Genomic DNA, 25,228 nt, shown 5'->3' with positions numbered 1-25,228 from the left:
AAATTATCTAAATTATAAATATATAAAAATCTTAAAAATTTTAAGCATCTTAATACTATTAATTTTATAATTGTTGATTTTGTCCAACCTGAATATATCATATATATTTCCCAACTGGATTTTGTCCCTATTCTTAGAGAATATATGTCAAAAAAATGAGATTCAATGCTCTTGTTATTTATTTATTATATTTTACTTTAATTCGTTTTTAGTAAAAAAAAAATAAAAGTAAATAAAAAAAGTATTAAACCAAACAGAATATGAGGAAAAGAAACTGAGGCAATAGGATTGAAGAGAAGGGGAAGTCCTAGAAAAACTTACAAATAAGAAAATCAAGTAAAAACTTGCAGAGAATCAGAGTAGCCAAAATTCTGCTTTGTTTGTGGCCCACACGGTACACCATCCATTAGTTCATTTGAGTCCCAGCAGGCTAACATTTGTTGTCCATACTATGAAACCCCAATCTCATTGTCGCACAAAAGTAAATAATCATAAAAAAAAAAAAAAAAAAAAAAATCCACTAGGCTTGACAATCTAAAATACGATACAGTATTACAATACAATAAGAAAGAAGACATAAAGGTGATAGCATAAAATTTTAATAATAATTATATATAAATTTAATAAAATAAAAAAATATATATTTAATATTTTTGTGTCGAATTATGACACGTAATCTTTACGTACCAACTTGCAATAGCTTTGCATATGAAAACAAGTGAACTCAGTTACCTTGATGGATTTGCCCTACCCTGAAAAAGTTTAGTACCACCCAAGCACAAATTATATTATTATTTTAACTATTAATAACAAATAAAAATTATTATAAAAGCAGATTCATACCATCGCACATAGACCTAGACCTCGGAAAGCATCTTCTTTCTCATTATCATCACGAATGCTGCCACAAATTGTTTATCAGATGAGTTGACATAATACAAAGCTAACAAAGTGAAAAAATGAATTACGCTCTATGAAGTGTAACTAAATGTACCTGTAGATAACAATAGTTTAACTGTACATCAAGAAATAATTTAAAAGAGAGATAAACTAATACTTACATAGACAAAGAAATACACCATGATTGCATGAAATGCTCCATGTGTGGTGATACAAGCTCTGGGCAGAACCATGCAAGTCTCCCTAATGTAATTGCACTATTTTCAAGAAGTGACTTGTTGAGCCCCTGCTAATCATACACAGATGAGATTATGGTATCATAGGGGACACATAAAGGAAGTAATGCACAAACACCTAGTTATGCATATTTGTAGCATGCCAACAAACTTCAACAACAGAAAGGGAAGGTTACCTCAGCATGCTTAAGAATTGGAACCAAACATGAGATCAGAGTCATGACGATTGGAGAAATTTCTTGATGAACCTGAAATTAAAAAGACAAATGAGGAAAACATGGCGGTAAAAGAACCAAGGGGGTGTTAACTCATTACAGTGAGTCAACAAAATGGTTAATTAATCTCATTTCATCAAGCCAAAGAAAGAAGAGCTCACATACCTTAATTGCTAGCTCTCCAATAGACCAACACGCATTGTTTGCCACTGAAGTGGTTTCCTTTAACTTGGGAGTGTTCTGCATGGACATATATTACACAAATTATAAAGACGGCAAACTGAGATCTGGAATCCCGAAATGTGTGCTTACCAATTGCTTGGCTGTAACATCAAGAAAGTCAGACAATTGAGGATGCAAATGAACAGGGCAAACCTAATCAAGGTCAAATTTTGAATAAAGTTAAAATAAACTAACAAAGCACTACAAGAATACAACAAGAAGTTTGAAGTGGATCAGCCGGGAGTTTGGGACCATGCTTGAGGCTTATTCATTAAGAGATATACAAGCTTCACGTAAAAGAATCCCCCTTATCATCGCAAAAGAGGGAAGGGTCAAATTTAAATTTAGCCTATAGCTTTAAACTGGTGGATTCATTTTTAACTTACTCTTGCAAGGTCCCCAACAAGTGGAAAGGCACTTTGTCTAACATCAGAAGCATCATCCATGCAACATTGCAGAAGCAGGTCCCTCAAATTACTCTGTGAAACCTGCATGTAATAGGTCCACATGAACAAAACAAACATACAAGTTCACATTGTAATATAACATGTTTAACTAATCATAAATTTAATAGTTAACAGCAATATCCAGTTTGCAACACCAATACCGGAACAAATGACAAGTGATCAAACCCTAGGTATGATGACAATTAATCTTTCAAATATTAAGGGATGAGATATACAAATTTTAAAGGAAAATATAGCATAAGAAAGTTTCCTATATGAACATTTTACCAATGGCTAATTACCCAGTCAGCCAATACTCATCGAGGGCTCCCTGCAATTTTGCTTCACATGAATTTCTAACAAAAACTTTCCACAAAGATAAAAGCAATGCCCACTTTGGATCAGATAGGTAAAAAAGGGGGTTGGGGCAGAGTGGAGGGGGTGGTAGAGGATCACATCTCTTTTCATGAAGTGCAAAGAAGAAAGCAAGTACCAAACTCTCTATTGCACTGTCAAGGCCCTTTGCAAGTCCAGAGAGCAAATCAAGCGAGCATACAATGAACTCCTTATCATACTGAACCCCAGCTAAAACAGGCACACCCCCAACACTTCTGAAATATTTAACACGCATATTATGTGAACAAGCAAAGGTGAGAAAGTAAAAAAATATATAAAAAAAGAAAAAAAAAAAGGTTAAATTAAAGGGATATTGCATTCCACCAAAAACTATTAGTTTGAAGCTTGTCAATTTGCATAAGCTATCAAAAATATGGTTTTAAAAGACATCTTACTCTTCATATAAGACATTCAGACATAGAATGCACAAAGAACAAAGTTACCAAAATTCACATGCTTCAAGTGCCACTTCATCATCAGTGTCCTTATTGACTTGCAACATATATTCAATTACATTCTTCAAATGTGGCTGTGAAATAGTTAGAAAAACACATCAGAGAAAAGAAAAAGTAGACTGTGGATAGGAATAAAAAGACAAAAGAGTATGACATAAGACAAAAAGAACTGAAACTACGAAAAGAACTGCAATAAAAAAAATGTGAGAAAACTAAAATGTAACAAACAAAAGATACCCACCTTCAGAAAAGATGGACGGACTTCAATTAGCTGAATAAATGCTGCAGAAACCTGATCATTTGGCAAAAAAAGCATTGATCTAAATATACTCAAGCTTAGAAGAGACAAGATAGCATCCCACAATTCAGCACTAACTCGCAATACTAAAAATTTTGTAAGAGAAAGAAACAGTTCTTTTCATAGTATTCTAGTTAATGCATGTATTGTCCAGCAAGTTTATAGTCTCATGACCGAAAAAACCGTAGAACCATTAACATCAAGGACTAGATAAAAAAAAAAAAAAAAAAAGTCTAATTCTAATACTGCAGCTTCTAAATCAATGCCGAAACCAGAAAATCAGAAATGAAAAGTGACTCGTGCCAAGCTTTTATAGACTTGCTGTTATAATAAATTATAAGGAAAATTAGGAAATACTTGCAGCAGATTTGAGTATTCCATGCAAAAGACTTAATTATAATTAAAAACGAGTGTACAAGAGGAAAAAGAGAAACTATGCACCAATATCCGCACTTCTGCAAAAGGGTCATTAGCAAGGACAAACAAACCCAGAAGATATTTATCCATGGATTTGTATAAAGCCTGCAAGAAATTAATGTATAATATCGAATACTGTCCCAAAAGTATCAGAATGACATCCATTACAATTAAGATTACAAACTTTCAAGTTAACTTACAGAAGGCATCAACATAATGTATTGGTTTACAGAACCCAATGAAAGCTTTCTTAGAGAAGCATGTGGAGACTGAAAAAACTGCTTATACCACAGAAACATAATTAGCGACAACAACAGAGAATTGACATATGCAATGATGGAATTTCAATACAAGTAAATGCATTTCACCTGAAATAATCGAGGAAGGAATATGTTGATGGGCCTTTCAGCTAACCCAGGCACATCTGAATCCAGCACTTGCGATTTATACTCACAAATCTGTGTTACGAAAGAATGGTTGATGAATTGTGTAATAACTTGGTACAAACTTAGCATCTAATTGCGTCTTTGCTATGGGAGCTTTTGTCAGCTAGATTAAATTTTGACCTTCAGAGTGCAGTAAGACCATCAGCATTAAAAATAATCATATAGAACAACACACAAAATTTGGCCCATTGAGAATCACCAGGGATTCATTGCTATTTATATAAGTGACAAAAGCACCAACAATATTTGAAACAGTTTTCAATAATGTAGAGTGTCAAGGATTTTGCACCAGGGAAACTTCACATATTGGCTACAAGAATATTAAGAAGAAAGGACAGCAACTAGGGGAAAAATAAGTAGAAATTGTGGTTCAAATTGAAGGCAATCCCTCAATGAGATATAGAACCTTGTTCCAGCTACAATGCTTGTTTATGCATAGGGAAATCTAGTTCCAGAAGGCCAAAGAATAAACTGCTTGATCCTACCAGACAAGATGGGTAATGAATATTACATCTCACCCTAGAGATTTTACGTCGTACTAACTTCATTTGACTAATTCTGAATGTTATCTAACAGCTTTTGGACAAAATTACAGCCACATGCTTTTATTGATTTAATTGACTCCAAAATTTTACAGTTTAAACTATATAAAACTATTAGAAAACCATGGTTTTACATTGAATAAACTAAAAGGAAGGTTCTCAACAATAATATGACGGTTTCCATTCAACTATGATTGAAATTACAAGATCCCTCATTGCATACCTTTGATAATGCATCCATAGCACCTTCTATGTGATTTAGGTCACTGCTATCCAAGCAATTTATTACAGCTTGCAACAGCTAAGACCATCCCAAAATTCACCCTAGTTGAATAACCACAGTTACAGTAGTCCCAACTGTTGACCTAATGTGTTTATCTTCTGCTCCTAAACAGCGTAGCAATTCTGACTTTATATATTGTTGGTGTGCAGGAGCCATCAACTTATATGCAGTTCTAAAATTATTTTTCAGCAGCAGACCAGCAGCTTGTCGAATCTCTACTGATTTACCCTGCATAAATTTCCAAAAATGAAAAAAAAGAGAGTTTCATTAGCACATAAAAGCAAACATGTGTTCATAATATTTCCAAGACATCAATTTTTTGCATTAGACACCACACACCAACATAAAGGCAAAACTACACCATAGTGGATATGTTTTGATCAAGAAACATTAAATCCCTGCACCAACTAACAATCTGACTGATAACCACATCCCCAGTTGACCCACTCAAACCCACCAAAATCCTTGTTTAACCCAAAAACACTATCCTTAATCCAGAATCAAGTACCTCTCCAACCAAAGGAAATTCAGTTTAAATCGTTATTTGCTCCATAAAAATGACCCAATCAATACTTAGAATGCAGTTCATACAAGAAATGTACGCTATCTGCAAATTCTAGTACAGAATTATTAAACCTACAGTCACCCAATTCAATAAACACAATGCAATAAAAAGAAATTCCAGAAAAGAAATAAAAACTCTGCAATCCAATCAATACCCATAATCCAGTTCCTCAAAAAACACACGAAAATCCAACCAAAAATATTCTACTAAACTGGTTACAAACGGAGAGAGGAAATAAAACAAACCTCAGCTCGAACAAGAATAAAAACGAAATAGTTGTTGAAATCAGGGAACTGTGAGTAGTGCTGAAGCTGTTGCCAAATCTGAGACTTATCAACCGAAGAAGAAGGCGAAATCTGCTGCTCCGGTAATCAGCATATCTCCTTCAACCCCTCTTCTTGTGCCACGAGGCACTCCCATTCGCCGCCATTCAGATTCTAGTTGTAATAAAATTTAATTAAGAAAATGAGTTTTTTTTCCTTTTTTGGTTGAGGATTTTTGGAAGAGTTTTGCACAAGTTGAGAGACTTTGGTGGACAAACAAGCGAAGCATAGAACTCAAGTAGCTGAGCTGTTGTTCTCTCAAGTTAGTTCGTAAGAAGTCAAGAACGTAACCAAGTTTAAATTTGGCAATATCAACTCGAAATTATTTTCAACAAATTAAATTCTTCAAACAAAAACGAAAGAAAAATGAAAAAAAAAATGATTAACAAAAAAAAAGACAAAAAAACAAAAAGAATTTGCAAATGAAGGAAAGATTTTGGGCTTCAAGTTTCTGTTTCAGATTAGGTGTAATGGCGATTTCTATAAACTTGCTTTCTGTCCATCGGTTTGTGATGATCCATGCCATGATTTATGCAACAACATTGGAATAGATCCATTTAGGCTGCATTTGGATGCGCAGATGGAAATAAAAAAATCAGCTTTATAATCCAAATGAAATCACGATAAGATACGATTAGAGGAATTTATCAGATCATACCTTTAATTTGTCACTAAATCTTTTAAGTTCAGTGAAAAATTACTTCCTCTATCATAGCTATGTTTTTTTATATTATTCATATTTTTTCTTTTTTATCCTTGAAGATATAGTGTAAAGGTTAAAATATTCTTGTTATTTTTATCTTTCACTTTTTTATTCAAAAATTATAAAAAATTTTAGAAATTCAGTATAATAAATAAATAAACATTTTTATAATTGAGTAATTGATTAAAATAAATAATTACATAAATAAAAAAACAAATAAATATTATCAATTTTAATTTAATATGAGTATAAATAATTTTAATCTAATAATCATTAAAGATTGATATATGATATTACGTATCTGTTTATTATCAACGTAGTTATACATTGATATGCGACGCTACATATCTATTGATTGCCAACATAATTATATATTGATATATGATATTACATCTATATCTATATATATATATATATTGTCTTATTAATTATTGAAATTTTTTGTCTTGTATGCCCTAAATGTTAAAGTGACCAAATCTCAAATTAGGTATGGGAAAGTATGCATACGAAGTTTTTGGAGTTTGTGAAATTTTTTATAAAATTTAATTTAATAAATTAATATAATTCAATGAAAAAAATTAATAATGTATAAAAATATTATTTATAATTAAATTTGATTAGTGCTTATTTAACAGTAAAAATTATATTAAAATTTTTATTAAAAATATTGATCTAAAAGATATCAAAATTTACAAACTTGACCTATATAATAAGAATTTTTAATTTATCAATTTTGATTTTTTATTTTAATTTTTTTATTAATTTTAATAAAAAAAATTCATAAATTTCACCCAATAAATATTTTTTTTAAGTATGGATGTACATTAAAATGGGCAATTATTAGTTGTTATTTCTAAATAAAAATTTCTAGAAAGGCATTTATTTATATATATTTCCTATAAAAAATTATAATAAAAAATAAAATTACAAATACTGATATTTAAAATTTTAATCTTTTGAATAAGTGACTGTATTTATTTATATATTATTATGTATAATATTGCATTATTTGAACTTTAAAATCTACACATACATATAGGCATAGAGATAAGGCTCAAGCCTTAATTTTACTTGGAAATCAAATCTTTAATTATTATTGTTTTTTTTTTTCCTTTTTTTTTTGTTATTTTACGCTTTGATAATGAACAATAATATAGTTATGTCTTGTATTTTATTGGTAATTTTAATATTTTATTTAAATTGATATTCTTATTCAATTTTTGGCAAAAATTTTCACCATTCAATAAATATTAATAAAATTTTATAAATATTGTATATAAATTTTGAATTATAATTTTTAATATCAAAATATCACAATTTAAAAATAAAAAAAAATTTGTAAACTAAAAAATTTGAACCTAAACTCATTAAACGACGTCTCGTAAGTGGTAAAAGAGAATTGAAAGTACGCTATTACATAAATTGCATCGATTTATATAATAAAGTTTTTTTCATTAAAAAATTTAAGATGAGATGAGATTTTTTCAGTTCAAGATCAAAGTTTTGTAAGTCTAATAAAATATTTATATTAAATTTGTAAATAATTTATTAAAAAAATATTAATAATAAAATTAAAATTAAAATTTTATTAATAAAATATTCAAATCTCATTAATGCAGATAATATAAAATTTTGTCATATATATATATATATATATATATATCTTTGTAATCCAAAGGGGGTCCAACGTTCATATTAGATAAGATCATATATTAATATATACTGACATGATATCAATATTAGATTTTGTAATAATTCATTAAATGGGGACTGTTTGTCACTTCTATCAATGTTGGCTTTAAGACGGGGCATTAAATATGGTTGGATTTTGACATTTATATTGATCATTCAATCTACATCAATTGTGGGACATCTTTATTTATATATATATATATATATATATTAAAATTAATAATTTAAAATATAATACGATCACATGATATAAAAATAATACGAATAAAAATTATAAAAAATATAATTTAAAATTTTAATAAAAAATTAAAAAAAATAAATTTTATATAAATTTTATAACATATAATTTTTATATAAAATATGATATAAATATATAAAATATTAATATTTTATATAATATAAACATATAAGTTATCAAATTTAATATATATATACAGTACAATTAACTTATGTAGATTAAGTAGTACTATTTAAAGTAATTAAAAAATAATATATTAATTAATTGTATTTTTTTTTAATATCACCTTAACCAACATTGTTATGTGATCATTGATGCTGTCAAACTGAGCATGCAAAATCTCCAGATTTGATATATGGTACTATATCATACAATGGGAAAGGAGTGGTTGTCATTTCTAAATCAAAGCTGCCAAGCAGGCATAGATTGACATTGCATTATTTTTCAATTGTTGAACATTCAAATCTGCACATTCAGAAACCAGGCTGATAAAGTAGATGCTTGAAGAAGAATGACATGTTTCTGTCTTGTGTTTTTTCTAGTATAAGGCTGTGTTTACCGACAGAGCTGGATTATACCCAAGAAGAAAAACAACATAAATAGATTAGTCAAATGGGAATGGAAAATAAATCCTGAATTCTGCCAATAATTATAATAATTATCTAGTAGTTTGAAGTATTGACCATCAATCACCAATGAAATTTAGAGTTTGAGACTTTAGATTATATACGATAATTTTAAATATAAAATAATAGTTGATATAAAAATAATATAAAAAAATATTAAAATGATATATATTTTAAAATTTTAATAAAAATTATATATAAATTTAATAAAAATAAAAAAAAAATATTTTGTATTTGACGTGAAAAGAATTATGACACGGTATTTTTAAATTTTACACTAAATAAAAACGATTAATACAAATACATAAATTTTATATTTTTTAGATAAATATAATAATTTATGTATTTTTATCGTGTTTTATACGAAAATATATATTACAATTTGTATCAATAAAAATTATTTTTTTGTTAAATTCATATATAAATTTTATTAAAAATTTAAATTATATCAATTTTATATTTTTTTATATTATATCATCATCTCAAATTTTAAATAATCAAAAATAATTTTAAATGCATCAAAAGAAGTACTATGTTTGACACATTGAACCGGAAAAGGTATTGTTGACACTACTTGCTCCGATATTATATCAATGATTTGGGGTAAGCAGAGCAGTTGTGCCAAATGTGTGAAGCAAATGTTGCCAACGTTTAAGCAAGCATCGTTAATTTCAAGAGAAAAATTATATATATTATTTTATTTGATTCCATTTTAAGTATGTGTTATTTGACAATCGACGTATAATCAAGAGTAATGGAATAAATTACATCACACAATCTTTTCGTAACATTTAAAATTAAAAAATTTTATCAATGGCTTTAAAAAAAATGTTTTAAATTCATTAACCTTATTAATCTGCTATTAAAATTTAACAAATTTGATTATTTCAAAATTACGTATATATTTACGAAAATATTCGTATGACAAAAAAAAAAAAAAAAGAGTTCTTTTAACTTTTTTAGTTAAAATTTAAGTAATAAACATTCATGTCACTTTAACGTGACATAAACATATTTAAATCAAACATTTATTTAATTTTTAAGTTAAATTTTAAGTCATAAGCATATTTCACTTATTTAAATCATAAAAAATTAAAAAATGATAACATAATTCATATTTAGTGAGGTTTTGATTCATTGATCTAATATAGATGATTTTTGTAAATCGAAAACAGGTCAAGATAAGATAAATTTTCATTTTTAGAAATCGAAATCGTATAAAAGGAACACTTAAAGTACTTCATCCATCTCATCTCAAGATATGTCTAAAAATATATAATTTATTTTTTATTTAATTTTATATTTATATTAAAAAAATTATATTAATAAAGTTATTATTAATACTTCAATTTACAAAAATATTATATTTATATATAATTAAAATGTAATTAATTTTTAAATAATATTTTTATGAATGTTATACTATTGAATTGATTTTAAATCAAGTTAGGCCTATACATGTTTTATATATATATATATATATATATGTTAGGTCAAATTTGAGTATAAAAACATAATAATCCGATAACAAATAGGAGTTGGTAAGAACATAAACTCATCTTTACCCCACCTGTTATCATCTTTTAGTTGAGGGTTCTTGTAGTACTCAATTTGATTTCTTTTTTTTTTTATTGGACAATATTCCTCTTTTTTTCTTTTTTAATTTAGATATATATAATTATTTATTTTAATTTTAATTTTATATATATGTATTTTATTAAAAAATTATTATTTAATAAAAAATTATATTTATACATAATTAATATGTAATTTATATTAAAATTTTTTAATTAATATTATACTAAATTAAAATTATTTTATTAATTTTGAATTAATACAAATCAGATGTAAGTAGGGATGGCAACGGGTCGGGGCGGGGCGGGTTTTTGCTCACCCCGAATCTGATCCGATTTTAAATATACAATACCCGAACCCGTATCCGACCCGACAAATTTTTCATTTTTAATACTCGAACCCGACCCCGATCCGATATTGTATAAAATCAAATCCAACCCGACTAGACTCGAAATTAATAAAATATTATTTTAAATATAAATATAAAATTAAATATATATAAAATTAAATATAAAATTAAAAAAATAATTTTTTATATATATCGGGTCGGATAGGGTCGGGTTTGCTTAAAACCCGACCCCGACCCGAACCCAAAAATTTTTTACTCTACACTACCCTACCCGACCCGATATCCGATTTTCAAAAAAAAAAAAAAAAAAAAAAAACCGACCCTAAAGGGTCGGGTCGGGTCGAAACCGACGGATTTGGGTGATTTTGCCCTCCCTAGATGTAAATGATATATATATATATGTGTATATTGAGTTATGATTTATATAAAAACTAAGTAGATGTCAGATTAAAATTAAAATCGGATTAAATTATTAAAAAATGATCGAAATTAGGATAAGTATGTATCTGTACGGATGTATTGCCGTCTTTAAATGGATGATAATTAAATATATACATTATTTACAAATTAATTGATAAAATTTTATTAATTATTGCTTTTATTAAAAAATTATAAACGAATTCATTCGTTTGTTAAATTCGTCATGAAAAATATTAACTATAAATAAAAGAATTTTGGACACACAAAAAAGCGCGGGCCATTGCTAGTAATAATGAATTTTACCAACATCATTCCCTCATCTCTATATATTGAAATGAACTCTAGGCAACCGACATCCAAATGTACAATACACCGACATAATATTAACGATGAAGACTGAGATAACTATTCTGTTGCTGTTTGTTTTTGTGTTTGTGTTCTCATCAAAATCAGTTGCATCTTATCCGGTGATTGACGTCGATGGTGACGAGCTCCGGCAAGGTCAAACATATTACGTTCTTCATCATTCCGCGGCACGGCTGGCGGGTTAACAATTGGCAGAGGTAGAAATTATACTACCCGCTCGTACGATGTTTTCCAAGCAAATAGCAAACAGGACTTTGGTGTTCCAGTGACTTTCACTCCTATGACAATCGGGAGTGATGCTGTAGTCGGACCAGAGGACCTAAACATCATGTCCATTCCTTTTGAACCCATACATTGTAACGACTCAACAGTGTGGAAGGTGGTCCGGTTTGACGAACCAAGAGGACAATACTTTGTGACAACTGGTGGGGGTGAAAGGTGATCCAAAGGCTTTATCTAGTCAATTTCAGATTAAGCAGGCGAGTGGTGGTGTGGAAGGTGATCCACTTGCTTTGTCTAGTCGATTTCGTGTTAAGGCATATACATTTGCCTATTGTCCTTCAAAATATTTATGCGGCGAGATAGAAGTATATGAAGAGCGTGGTTTTCGCCAACGACGTCTAGTTCTTACCCGTTATGGATCGCAATTCTTATTTGCGAAAGCTGAGACTCTAAAACAACTTGTTGATGTATGAATATTATCCTAGCAGCAGCTGTAGCTGTTACATCTATCGGAAGAGAAATAAGAAGGCGAGGCTCTGCTTCCCTAAATGTATTGATTAGGCACGTTGTCCATTACCGTCGTTGTTGCTTTTTTTTTTCATTTGAGTTCAAGTTTAGTACTCTACCAACATGCTATGCAGCTGTTGGCGTTGGTGTTGCCTTTGACAAATGTATAAGTACTATTAGTGAAGGAAATAAAAGGTGCTGGGCGGCATTAGCTTTCCCGGTATCTACTCCCTTTCTTTCTTTGAATGTGAGGAAGCTGGAAATTCCTAGTAAAAACCTGAAAGTAGAACAGTAAAAAATACAGGAAGCTGAAGCTTCGTGTTGAAAGAGTTAACAGTTAATATATAAAAATTCCACAGCTATCGGAGGCAGAACCCTTTGCACTAATAAAAACATGCACGAAGCCATGATTATTAAATTATTCAAAAGTTTTTTTCTTTTAATAAGAAGGCAAAGCAGGGATGACGAGGTTAGAACCTATGCCTCCATGCCCTTCTCAAAACTTTTTAAACACTAAGCTTATGTTTGGATACTAAGCCTATGTTTGGATTGAAGGGAAAGAAAAAAAATGAAAGGAAAATAAAGAAAAGCAATGGAAGCAGGAAAATTTTTTTTTTATTTGGATAAATTTTTAATTTAAAAAAAATGAAAATTCAATAAGTTTTTATTTTTTTATAATTTTTAATACATCAATTTGGGAGAAAACCTATGAAAAAAATGTTAAAAAAATTTTATTTTTATAAAAAAATTATTATATTCATATTTTTATTATAATATTATATTTAATTTTATAACTAACCTTTCTTATAAAAATAATTTTTTTTATAAATATTTTATATAACATCACAGTTTATAAATATTTTATAATTTTTTTAACTCTTAAGAACAAAACAACTCAAATTATTATCAAAATAAATTAAAATACTAAATAAAATATAAAATTAAAAGTAAATCAATAACTAGTTAATACATCTTATCATATTAAACATGTTTAATTTTATTGAAAAATATTTATTTATACAAGTTAGATTGTATAAAAATATATTTAGATATTATATGTTATTTTATAAAAAAAAGTTATAATTGAAAAAAATATTATAATAAATTATTTTTTCATTATTTATTCAAACATTGATTGTTAAAATATTTTTTAATTTTTTTATTAATTTTAATTATTTAAATAAAAATTATATGTGCTATTTTAAAAAAAAAAAAACTTTTCTCTCCTTTTATTACGTTTCCTTTCCTTTCCTTTATTCAAACATGTATCCAATCATTGCGTAAGTCAAGAGGTGGAAGGCAAATTATTTAAAATTTAGAATCGAAACGTTACGCATATTGTTGAAATTTTCACGGGCTTTTTCTTCGATGAGAATTTCGTGCGATGATTTAAGCTTTATGTAGTTTCAAGGGCGTTTGGATCCTCTTTGCGTTTATCTGGGTGAAGATCGCGGTCTTTTTCTCTGTAAGCTTTGGTGATTTCTTTTGGGGTTAAATTGGCTCCTTCCTCGCCGGGAGGTAAGCCCAGGACGATGTAATAGTCAACGTCCATAGCTGACTCTAATTCCAAAGCAACCAAATCAATAATTTAAGAAATTGAGAAAATTTGAATGGAATTAAAATTGAGGTCGGTCTAGGGTTTTGGGCTTTTAAAGTTTAAATTTTTACTTGAAGGAAAGATACACCGGGCTGAGTAATTGTTGGCCCGAATGTGAATCAAATTGGGTCGTTTAAAGAGTTTAGGTTAACCCATTGTAGATTGAGTTCGTAAAGCCGATAACCCAAGTTTCTTCTAGTTGGAACAAGGCAAACGCAATAAGTAAATGTCACAGGCTCTGACCTTAGATTCAGAATCTGTGCGGTTTTAGGCTTGAAATCTTTTTTTTTTATATCTAAATTAGCCTAAAACATAAGCGTGCGGGCACTAGAACAATGGGAAGGGTTGATTAAGCAAGTTAAAGAAAAACATAATAACAAGACAAAATGTTAAAATATACTGTATATTCACTGAAACAGAAGTGTTTAACGGTGTACAAATGAGGGTGGAGCAGCCCTCTATTTATAAGTGAGGCTCCAACTATACTTAATGGCAATATCCCTAGAATAAAGGCTAAAATCAAGGGATTATACAGATTACGATCAATCAAGATTCTAACTCCTGATTTTTAGGGTCAACCAAATCTGTCAAGAGGCTCCTGCTGATCCTACAAGCTTTCAGAAGCTTCCCTTGCGTATCTAGCACCTTGGGCCCTCTGGATGTGGTACGGACAGCCTGCATGCCAGGCCTTGGCCTCACGGGCCAGCCTGTAAGCTAGGCAAGCGTTCTAGCCTCGTCTCCTAGGCCTTGCACGTAAATACCAGCCAACACGCCTGGTCTGCGGGCTTCAACCTCTGGCTCGCATGCTGGTGCACCTGATGTGCCTGGCGCGTGTGCCCAAGCATGACATTCTCCCCCACCTGATTGCGCAACGCCCTCGTTGTATCTTTTACATAGTACTACCTAATTTGATCTTCAAACTGCCATAAGTCCTCTGCTGGTTCCTAGCTCGCCTCACTGTCTAGAAATCCCTTCCAGCGCATCAAGTACTCTTGTCTTGGTTGATAGTTCTTTCGTCTCACCTCTCGGTCAGCTATGATGCTGTGGATCTCTTTTTTATATGAAGTTTTTGCTCCAATGGCGTACGCTTTGACTCTGCTTGTCCTGGATCTCTCTCATCCTTATGGAACAACTTGAGCATGCTCACACGGAACATCGAGTGTACCCTCAACTTAGGTGGCATATCCAGCTTGTAGGCAACCTTGCCTACCCTCTTGACTACTCAAAAAAGTCCCTCATACCTTCGGACTAAGCCTTTGTGTAGCCCTTTATGGCACACAATAGGATGCAGCTTTACCAATACTAAGTCTCTAACCTGGAACTACACATCCCGTCTATTCTGGTCTGCCTACTTCTTCGACCTCTTTGTCGCCTTGTGTAGACAGACTGTGGCTAATTGAGTTTGCTCCTGCCATGCCTTGGCAAACTTGTATGCTGCTGGATTCAACCATATATAACCTGCAACAATCGAATCGAGTGTTAGTAGTTGTTACCTTGTCACAACCTTAAATGGGCTCTGGTTCGTTACCTCGCTCCTTTGTAAGTTATAGGAAAACTGTGCAACATCTAGCAATTTTGGCCAGTACCATTGTGTGGCACTCACATAGTGCCTGAAGTAGACCTCCAATAGTCCATTCACACGTTCTGTCTACCCATCGATCTGCGAATGCATGCTGGTGGAAAAGTTAAGGCTGACCCCAATAGCTTGAACAACTCAGTCCAAAACCTGCCCGTGAAATACCCGTCCCAATCACTAACAATGGTCTTCGGCACTCCTCAGTACTTAACCATGTTCTTCAGGAACAATCGAGCTGCCTCCTCAGCTGGGCACTTTTTGGTTGCTAGAATGAAGATTCCATACTTGAAAAACCTGTCCACCACTATCATGATGCTTTCAAACCCTTTTACTTTGGCTAGACCGACTATAAAGTCCAGAGAAACACTTTCTTATGGTCGCTCTGGCACTGGCAATGGCTTCAAGAGATCGCCTGGTTTCTTGAGCTCCATCTTGTCCTATTGGCACATAAGATAAGTCTTTACATAGGCCTCTACATAGTCCCTCACGTGTGGCCAGTAGTACCGATCTTCGATCAGCACCAAGGTGTGGCTCACTCCCGAGTGTCTAGCCTACCTTGAATCATGGCATTCTTGTAAAACTTTCTTACGGAGCTTCCTGTGCTACGACACAAATAGTCTACTGCCCCTGGTGTACAACAAACCATCCTGCACCTAAAACCGCCTAGTCTTACCTTGCTGGGCGTACTCTATAAGAGCCTTAGCTGTAGGATCATGCGTAAGTCCCTCTTTGATGTGCAACACCAATGACCCCTCTGGTTGGTTAATGGCAGCAAGGTTAGCCTTCCTACTTAGGGCGTCTGTCATTAGGTTCATTTGCCTCGGCTTGTACTCCATCTGAAAGTCAAATTTTGTAAAAAAATCTTACCATCTCGTCTACTTGAGGGATAGCTTCTTCTGTGTCTGAAAGTAGCTGGTCGCCACATTGTCTGTCTTAACCACGAATGTCGACCCCAACAGGTAATGGCACCAAGTGCCCAAGGAGTGCACCACTGCTATCATCTCTTTCTCTTGGACTGTGTACTTACGCTCAGTCTCGTTCAGCTTCTTACTTTCGAACTCGACTGGACGTCCTTCCTGCATCAACACGCCTCTTATGGTAAAGTCTGATGCATCCATATGCACCTCATACGGCTTGGCATGGTCTGGCAAAGCCAAGATTGGCTCTTCGATCACAGCCTACTTCAACTTGTCAAAGGCTTCCTAACACCCTGTGTTTCACTTCTATGCTCTCTTTTTCTTGAGTAAGTCAGTCAATGGTATGGCTATTACGGAGTGACCTTTGATAAAGCACCTGTAGTAGTTAACTAGCCCAAGGAATGATCTCAACTCAGTGACCTTGGCTGGTGGTTGCCACTCTATGATGGCGTGCACCTTGCCTTCATCCATGGGTATCCTGCCACCTTCCACTATGTGGCCTAGGAACGGGATCTCTTGCTGGACAAATGAACACTTCTCCTTCTTGACAAATAGCTTGTGCGCTCGTAACACCTTGAACATCTGTCTCAAGTGATCTACATACTCTCTCAAAGTCTGACTGTAGATCTCAATGTCATCCAAATAAACCACAACAAATCGATCAAGAAATGACTAAAATACCTTGTTCATAAGGGTGCAGAATATTGTTGTGGCATTCGTGAGTTCGAATGGCATGACCAGAAACTTATACAAACCATACCGAGTGACACATGCTATCTTTGGCTCATCTCTCTCTACGATCCTAACTTGATAGTAGCCCGACCTTAAATCTAGCTTGGTGAACCACCTTGCACTCCCAAGTTGGTCGAACAAGTTCACAATGAGTGGGATAGGGTAATTGTTCTTGATGGTGAGCTTGTTCAAATCCCAATAGTCTATACACAGCTGTAACGACCCATCATGCTTACGTTAGAATAGAATCGATGCATCGTATGATACCTTCGATGGCCTGATGAAGCCAGCATCAACTAACTTTTTGAGCTACTTCTTCAATTCTTCCAACTCCGGTGGAGACATTCGGTAAGGCGCTCTAGCTGGTGGTTTGACCTAGGACACCAGCTCAATCTTGTGGTCCATCTCTCTCTTAGGTGGTAGCTGGTTAGGCAGCTTTACGGGCGTCACATCACTAAAGGTCTTCAGTACCTTTAGCACTTCCAAGGGTGACTCGATCTTTTTTTCCCTTGGCTCATCATATTTCAGGGCTACTAAGAAGGTGTCTTCTTGTCTGCTTACTGCCTTGGCAAATTGGATGACTGACACCACCCGCGACCCAACTCCAGACCCTTTCTTCAATGGTACTAGGCATTGGCACCATGCATCTAAGATACAAATACAATCGGTAAAAGGCACAAGAAGGGTGTTAATCCGAACAAGAAAATTTAACCTAATCACAAACTCATAGTCGTCAAGGGATATTACCTCTATGGTCTCTTTGCCTTTCCAGTTTTCAAACTGTAACTCCACTCCCGACGCTATTCTAATGGTTGAAACCTCTTTGAAGTTTATCATTTTAATGGTACCAGTTATTTTTTGCACCTTTAGTCTGAACTTTCGGGTTTTATCACCTGAAATAAAAAAATGTGAAGCACCTGTGTCCACTAGTGCACTCATCTTCTGACTTGTAACCATCAGATCCATAAACATCAAGCCCTTTGAATTACGGCTCCTCTTACTCTGGATAGCATTGAGCACCAACGACCCAAGCTTTGCTACCCCTTAACTTTGGCTCCTCGTCAGACTCCTTGTCTATAGCAACCAGCTTACCTTTTTACAGGCAATTACGTGCTATATAGCTTTCTCCACATAGGTAGCATACTAGTGGCTCTCGAACCCCTTTTACTTTCCACTTGCCTACTGGTGGCTTCCTCTCGCCATCCTTGGTTGAACGGTCTCGGTCCCCATCTTTGAACTTTCGATCATGGTCTTTCCTCTTGAACTGCTTCTTTCTGTCCCTATCATCCCTGCCCTTACCCTTAGGCTTGAAAGACTCAAACTTATTCAGAGGCTTGAACTCTATCAAGGCCTCGACAGTAGTCATGGCTTTAGCCAAGTCATGAACTCCCCTCCGTTGTAACTTATGGTTCACCCACGATTTCAGCCCATCCATGAAAGCAAATAAGGCATCCTTTTCGCCTAGATTCGAGATCTGCAGCATCAGTTTAGAGAATTTTTGGACATACTCTCTTATATTCCCTTGCTGGCTCAGCATGCGTAACTTTGCTCGTGCCTCATCATCGGCATACTCTGGGTAAAATTACTCTTTGAACTCTTTTTGAAACTCTGTCCAAGTTCCAATCTTGGCGCTTTCACGCCTGACATCATCACACTTATGCCTCCACTATAATAATGCTACATTAGTGAGATACATAGCAGCGGTGCTTACCTTTATCGTCTCATCTTGCATGCCCATGGCCTGAAAGTACTGCTCCATACCCCATAGGTAGTTGTCTACTTCCTTGGCCGTCCTAGTCCCTTTGAACTCCTTAGGCTTAGGGACATCCACTCTGGACTTGGACACTCCAGCAAACATGCCATTCCCAATGGCAGTCTTGCAAGCAACGAGCTCACTGGCAAGCTCTTCAATCCGTTGGCACATAGCCTCCATGCCATCTCGCAAGGTCAGCACTTTAGCCTCCAAGGCCTAATTCTTTTGGGTGATCACGTCCATACCTTTGTTGAGAGCAGCTTGCAGCTCACCTTGGATCTCCTCCCCATGGAGTCTAGAGATGCAATGTGAGTCTTCACTTCCTCAAGCTTCTCCCCCATGTCGCCTATGGTCACCTTCACCTTGGCTAGCCTACCGTTCATGGTAGACCATATATCTCTTGAACTAGCTTTCCTACCTCTTCCAAGCCCCTGCTTCTGGGCCTCTGGTTGTTGGTTAGCAACGTCGCTTTGGGATGCCATCTCCTCAATCACGATCTAACCTGCACAACACAAACACGCAGAATTGAACTTGCTCTGATACCAACTGTCACGGGCTCCGACTTTAGACTCAGAATCCATGCTGCCTTAGGCTTGGAATCTTCTCTTTTATGCCTAAGTCAGCCTAAAATACAAGCGTGCGGGTACTAGAACAATGAGAAAAGTTGATTACACAAGTTAAAGAGAAACGGAATAACAAGGCAGAATGCTAAAATATGCTATGTATTCACTGAAACAGAAGTGTTTGATGGTGTACAAATAAGGGTGGAGCAGTCCTCTATTTATAGTTGAGGCTTTAGCTACACTTAATGGCAATATCCCTAAAATAAAGGCTAAAATCAAGAGATTATACAGATTACAATCAATTAAGATTCTAACTCCTGATTTTTAGGGTCAACCAAATCTGTCAGGAGACTCTTACTGATCCTGCAAGCTTCTAGAAGCTTTCCTTGCGTATCCAGCACCTTGGGCCCCTCTGGATGTGGTGCGGACAGCCTGCATGCCAGGCCTTGGCTGAGGCCAAGGCCTGCAAATTGGGTGGACGTTCTAGCCTCGTCTCCTAAGCCTTGCACGCAAATACCCACCAACAAGTGTGGTCTACGGGCCTCGACCTCTGGCTCGCGTGCTAGTGCGCCTGATGTGCCTGACGCCCCACACAGGGCGTGACACAAGCACCGACACTTTTTTCTCTCGAAAATGCCTTCTCTGTTTCATAGGATAGAAACAGTGTCGCAATCTTTGTTCTTTCACATTTTTTATCCGATTAATGAACATTGAACAGCGTTAATAGTTTGGTTTTTCTTCTCAGGTTTGAGTCTGATCAACCTTCTTGTTTAACTGTACCTTGCAAAGTGGCGCCAACCATTGTCTCCAACACTCCAAACCGTAAGTAATTTCTTACTAGGACATGGGTATGTCTTAATATTTTTGTCTTAATCTCTTATTTCTATTCCAATATTTTTCTAATTTATGAATTTCTCGAAAATGGGTAAGTCTTAATACTTTTGTTACGTACACTTTGCCAATCATATTTTTTTATGCTTCTTGGAATCCTTATTGGTGACGCATGTTGTATATGTTACCTGTTTCATTTATGGATTATGGTTTTGGTATTGCTTGACGAGGTGTGGTTTCACGGATTTTGATTGTTTTGATGCAGATGATGGGGGTGGTTTATTTTCTTCAGTGAGGTTGCCGCAAGATAATCCAATGAAGGTTATGTGGAAGCAAGCAGGGCTTTGTTAATTTGGTTCTTGTAGCATCGATTCTATTGATATTACTTATTGTATCATTATTTCATGTTTGGTCTTGCGAATCTTCATTTTCTTTCTTTTCAGGTACTTTCGATGCTTTTTTTTTTGTCTATGTTTACTTTGGTATATCTGTACGTCCATCATCATTTGGATTTTAACCCGCTGGTTATTCCTTCAAGCACGGTACAGCATTTGGATTGACGGTAATATAGAGCTGACAGCTGATCCATTGCTCATTCTTGAAAGGTACATTCACGTGTTATTGAATTGTTAAGAACTTTTCTTTTGCCATATTTGTCCCCTTTGATGAATGAGAGGAAAGACAATCTCTTTTGATTCATTATAGCATTGATATTTATTAATTATGTATGTTCTCAAGTTATTGAATCGTTAAGAGCTTTGCTGCTTACATATTTTTCCCCTTTGAATGAATGAGAGGAAATACAATTACTCCAGTTTTATTAAAGCATGCATCAGAAAATTTGATAAAATAAAATTTTATTTGAAGGCAAATATCCAACCAAGAACCTCCCTGGCTGGGACTTGTTTTTTTTTTTTTTTTTTTTTTCTCTTGCTATATGGAGTTTGAATTATTATCTTGATGTAGAAACACTTAGATCATATGAATTATTTTCTAGGGCAGATACTTATGGCATTATAAGCATACTTATGCTGTTGCTCAGCACAGACATCATAGGAGTATATATGAGGGGGCTGATGCAAAAAAGCATGAGAATGCTATATGCCAGACCTATTATTGATCTGCACGTGAAGATATATTACAATGAGGGAATGGAGCCATGGCATTTGAAGAAAAAATACTATTAGCGGTATGAAGGGAGACATATATTCTCATATGTCCTTCCAAGAAGTTGATAAAGGATGCATATAATATTCTTGTTATAATTCTATTGATGCAAATAATATTCCATGGTACTAATGCTAAAACCAAATGCAGATGTGCCTGAGGGAGCCATAATTGTAAGAGAACGTACAGTACTGAATAACTTGTTTAACTGCTTGTGGTTCAATAAGGTCAATCTCTGCACACCAAGAGACCAGCTGAGCTTTGGCAATCTTGATCATCTTTTGAACTTGAAATGATCATTGAATGATTTCTTGTATGGATCCATCCCTCCTTCATCCAACACGAATACCCTTGTAAACTTTTGTATAATATACCTGTTTGACATAAAAGCACCACCTTTTTCTTCCTTCTTACAAGCCCTGGTCACCTATGTCTTAACGAGCAACCGCCTCCAACGCCAAACTATCCTGCACCAGATTATCTCGTTCTCTCATGTTTGGTTAAGTGACTGTCCTTGAAACAGAGACATGTTACACGTGTACATGGTTCTTACTCTCTTAGCCACAAATTTTACGGTTTTTTTTTTTTTGCCTTCAGCTACTGTATCTGTATATAATTAGCAAAGAAACAATTAGTCAGATAATCAAACGGTCCCCACTCCTCAAGCACAAGCTTTTCATGTCTGATTAAATGCACTTGTCCAAAACATATAGAATAAAGAAAAATATCTAAGCTTTCTCGATTTTTTTGTGCCCAAATGGCTGCAGCCACACTTACCGTCCGGCCTAACCGTCTCACTACCAGCTCCCCTATTCCCAGACCGCCGGTTCACCTTCCTAACCAACCCCACCCTTCTTTAAAACCCGCAAAAACCGAGCTGTGGAGGCCCGCTATTATCGTCCACTCCCGGCGAACATTAGCCGCTCGAGCAGGTTCGCGAGCTGATGACTCCGCTTCGTTCGAGATGTCTGTTGAGAACGCACTTAAGCTCCTCGGAGTCTCCGAAAGTGCTTCTTTTGATGATATTATTCGCGCCAAGAATTCGATTGTTGCTAATATTAAGGATGACCAGGAAGCTATAGCCCAGGTTGATTCATTGCCATTTTTTTCCTCAATTATTTAAAATTTTGTGAATTTAAAAGATTTGGGTGATAAATATTGAACCTTTTTTTGCAAATGTTGATAATTTGCTTCTGGGCGTTGGATAAAATTTAGTGGCTTAAGTAAAATTTGAGGTTTTGGATGATGATATTTTTTTAATATGAATGAATTTAGCTTAAAATTTTGAACTTTGGCTCCTGGTCCTGGGTATAGCATGAGCTTTTTAGGACTTTCTTGCACTTATTTGCTTTCTCTGTTATATATGATTTGTAAATTTTTACATTTATTTCTGTTTTCAGATATGAGTTTTAGTTTTTGCTTTGTATCCATTGCCTAGATTTAATTTTGTTTGTGCCAATCTCTAATAATCGTTCTTTATGGCATGTGATTTTCCACTTGTTACTGTTCTAAATATTAGGATAGTGCCTGGTGGACATTTCCCATTTTTTAGATTAAACAAGTGCTGTTATATTGTTCAAAGGAAGTGGAATTATGATGCTTATGGTGGTTCATCTATCCTTGTTTGCACTCAACTAAGAAGATCCTCTAGATAAAGACCATCGGATGGTTGGTTTTTTAGATAAGTGTTAACTTATACATTTTCTTTGTTATTATGATTATTTATTTTCCACTGAGCAAATTGAGTCTTGTAAGGTTGTCTATAGTTTTGTTTTCTTAGTACTATGGATTATGTTTTAGGTTGAGGCTGCATATGACATGTTGCTTATGCGGAGCTTAACTCAACGCCAAGCAGGAAAAGTTGTTGACAGAAGCATTCGATATGCAGATGTTAAACCTGTTACTCCTCTTGGGGTAGGATCAATGCCTCAGTGGGTGCAGACAACTGTGAAAAATTTACCTGTTTTGGTTGAAACACCATCTACCGGCGAATTGGGCATACAAGCTGGTGTATATGGAGCTCTTATGGTTCTGACTTACGTGAATGGAGCTTCTACATCCTCTGGGATTCCTTATAATGGACCTGATGTTCCTGGGCTTATCTTAGCAAGTAGCTTTGGAGCTTCCTTGTATTTCATGACCAGAAAGAATGTGAAGTTAGGTAATGAGGTTTCTTGCGTATAGATTATGTTGCTTGCAATAGAATTTTAATCACATGTTACCTTTTTTAAATATGATAGTCTATCAGTTGCTATTTGGGTTGTTTTTTCATCTTAATGAAAGAAGTAAAGAAGGGCGAGTAAGAGAGCAGAGCAGAAAAACCACCTACCGGGAAGAGGGGCTGCTTCTTGTTACTGGGTGAAAACATTGTATATGATGCTGGCAAATGTTGCCGTAGTCCAGGTCAAATTAATGACTGTTTTAAGTCATTTAATTTTATTCGGCTGTTATGTAGGGTATGCTTGTGAAAATTTATTACTAGAAGAATTCTGAATTTCCTTTTATCATGTATAGATGAAGATTTTTAGTGGTTTTATAATGTCCATTGTATTGCTGACACCGTTTCTGCTTCCCTGTCTAGTGATTTGTCAGAATTTTTGGTTCCTTTCTCGCTTCAAGCTAATCTTCTTTACGATTTTCCTTAAGCAGAAATGAGGCTCTGCTATGGAACTCCTTTAAAGCAAAAGGAAGTTTGCCATTGCAATTTATGACCCTTTCTGCCAAAGCATGCCAATACTTTAGACTGCATATATTTTGTGAATTTCAAATTTGGTTCACTTCAGTTTGGATCAAAATATCTGAATTCGTTTCCTTATTTTCTTTTTGCAGGTAAGGCTACAATAATAACTATAGGGGGGCTTGTTGCTGGTGCTGTGGTGGGATCAGCTGTTGAAAGCTTGTTGCAGGTAGACATAGTCCCATTTCTTGGAATACACTCGCCGGCTACCGTTGTTAGTGAATTTATACTCTTCTTGCAGCTCTTGGTCTCTCTGTATCTAAGGTAGGAAGAAGAGGATGTTTTGTAATTTGAATTGTAAAACCTGTAATTATTCATTTGCATGATCATAACCAAGCTTTTTCAGGATGTGTATCATCGCATTCTGTACAAAACTACAAATACAAGGTAGTGAAACTTCAATCCCTCTGAAAATCTGATAAAAAATTTTGTTCTAACATTGAAGTTTCTTTTGTTTGATGTAGTGTCCCTATTACTTTCATGCATTCCACTAAAAATATTGTTGGTTTTCTATCACTAGCTGTTAGCTAATGCATCGAAACAATGAGCCCTCTTCCTTATTGCATCAATGGATTGTGGAATTATGGTATATGTGGGAGAGTGAAATGAACCCCGAAATAGAATTTTCACTGATAAAAAGTGGATAGTGAAATGGTGAAGACAATTCTTGTACTCGTTTGTCTGGACTGCCTGAAAGGAAACCTGTTCATGTGTTGGAGCTTTACTGCCTTTAGCAATCTCAAACAATACTTCTCCAGTGGCAGTGTCCATAGAGTAGCAAACAGTACCGTATCTCATCTGATAATTAGTGTATTTGTATCATGTTTTTTACAAAAGTTAGTATCACAATTTGTGTTAGTACAAAACACAAAATATATTTTATTAATTTTGTCAAATTCAGATAAGATTTTTA

The 25,228-nt window shown here is 34.1% G+C and overlaps 1 protein-coding gene and 2 pseudogenes across 3 annotated transcripts; 2 read left to right on the top strand and 1 right to left on the bottom strand.

The window, feature by feature from the left end:
• Nucleotides 1-586: 586 nt before the first annotated feature.
• LOC111281698 (transportin-1-like) lies at nucleotides 587-6,318 on the bottom strand (annotated as a pseudogene). The gene is made up of 15 exons (XR_016342005.1): nucleotides 5,667-6,318; nucleotides 4,797-5,084; nucleotides 3,954-4,043; nucleotides 3,786-3,863; nucleotides 3,610-3,690; nucleotides 3,112-3,162; nucleotides 2,858-2,944; nucleotides 2,513-2,785; nucleotides 1,960-2,061; nucleotides 1,664-1,726; nucleotides 1,517-1,591; nucleotides 1,313-1,384; nucleotides 1,062-1,186; nucleotides 844-901; nucleotides 587-752 (listed from the first exon to the last, which is right to left on the bottom strand). The product of XR_016342005.1 is annotated as a transportin-1-like (transcript).
• Nucleotides 6,319-11,626: 5,308 nt separating this feature from the next.
• Nucleotides 11,627-12,773, top strand: LOC111281697 (21 kDa seed protein-like; annotated as a pseudogene).
• A 7,536-nt stretch (nucleotides 12,774-20,309) lies between these two features.
• Nucleotides 20,310-24,752, top strand: LOC111282162 (protein CHAPERONE-LIKE PROTEIN OF POR1, chloroplastic-like). Of its 2 annotated transcripts, XM_089761298.1 has the most exons (7): nucleotides 20,310-20,402; nucleotides 20,677-21,016; nucleotides 21,729-21,891; nucleotides 21,996-22,116; nucleotides 22,346-22,665; nucleotides 23,379-23,739; nucleotides 24,408-24,752. In XM_089761298.1, the coding sequence occupies exons 5-7, from the start codon at nucleotides 22,543-22,545 to the stop codon at nucleotides 24,581-24,583; spliced, it is 660 nt and encodes a 219-aa protein (XP_089617424.1). In that variant the 5' UTR covers nucleotides 20,310-20,402; nucleotides 20,677-21,016; nucleotides 21,729-21,891; nucleotides 21,996-22,116; nucleotides 22,346-22,542; the 3' UTR covers nucleotides 24,584-24,752. The 2 variants fall into 2 exon arrangements, with proteins under 2 accessions (XP_089617424.1, XP_022725873.2); XM_022870138.2 differs by lacking the exons at nucleotides 20,310-20,402; nucleotides 20,677-21,016; nucleotides 21,729-21,891; nucleotides 21,996-22,116 and having other exon boundaries at nucleotides 22,274-22,665.
• Nucleotides 24,753-25,228: the final 476 nt, after the last annotated feature.

The sequence above is a fragment of the Durio zibethinus genome, chromosome 5, assembly GCF_047325235.1.
Source record: "Durio zibethinus cultivar Kanyao isolate XHJ-2024 chromosome 5, ASM4732523v1, whole genome shotgun sequence".
NCBI classification, from domain to species: Eukaryota; Viridiplantae; Streptophyta; class Magnoliopsida; order Malvales; family Malvaceae; genus Durio; species Durio zibethinus.
The sequence above is the reverse complement of the archived record's forward strand: the minus strand, read 5'-3'. Positions and strand labels throughout refer to the sequence as shown.

What these genes read in the sequence shown, in the direction of transcription:
- LOC111282162 (XM_022870138.2), top strand. Translation starts at nt 22,336, where the DNA reads ATGGCTGCAGCCACACTTACCGTCCGGCCTAACCGTCTCACTACCAGC. An exon ending in ACCAGGAAGCTATAGCCCAG is followed by an intron (nt 22,666 to 23,378) that starts GTTGATTCATTG and finishes ATTATGTTTTAG; the next exon opens with GTTGAGGCTGCATATGACAT. An exon ending in CAGAAAGAATGTGAAGTTAG is followed by an intron (nt 23,740 to 24,407) that starts GTAATGAGGTTT and finishes TTCTTTTTGCAG; the next exon opens with GTAAGGCTACAATAATAACT.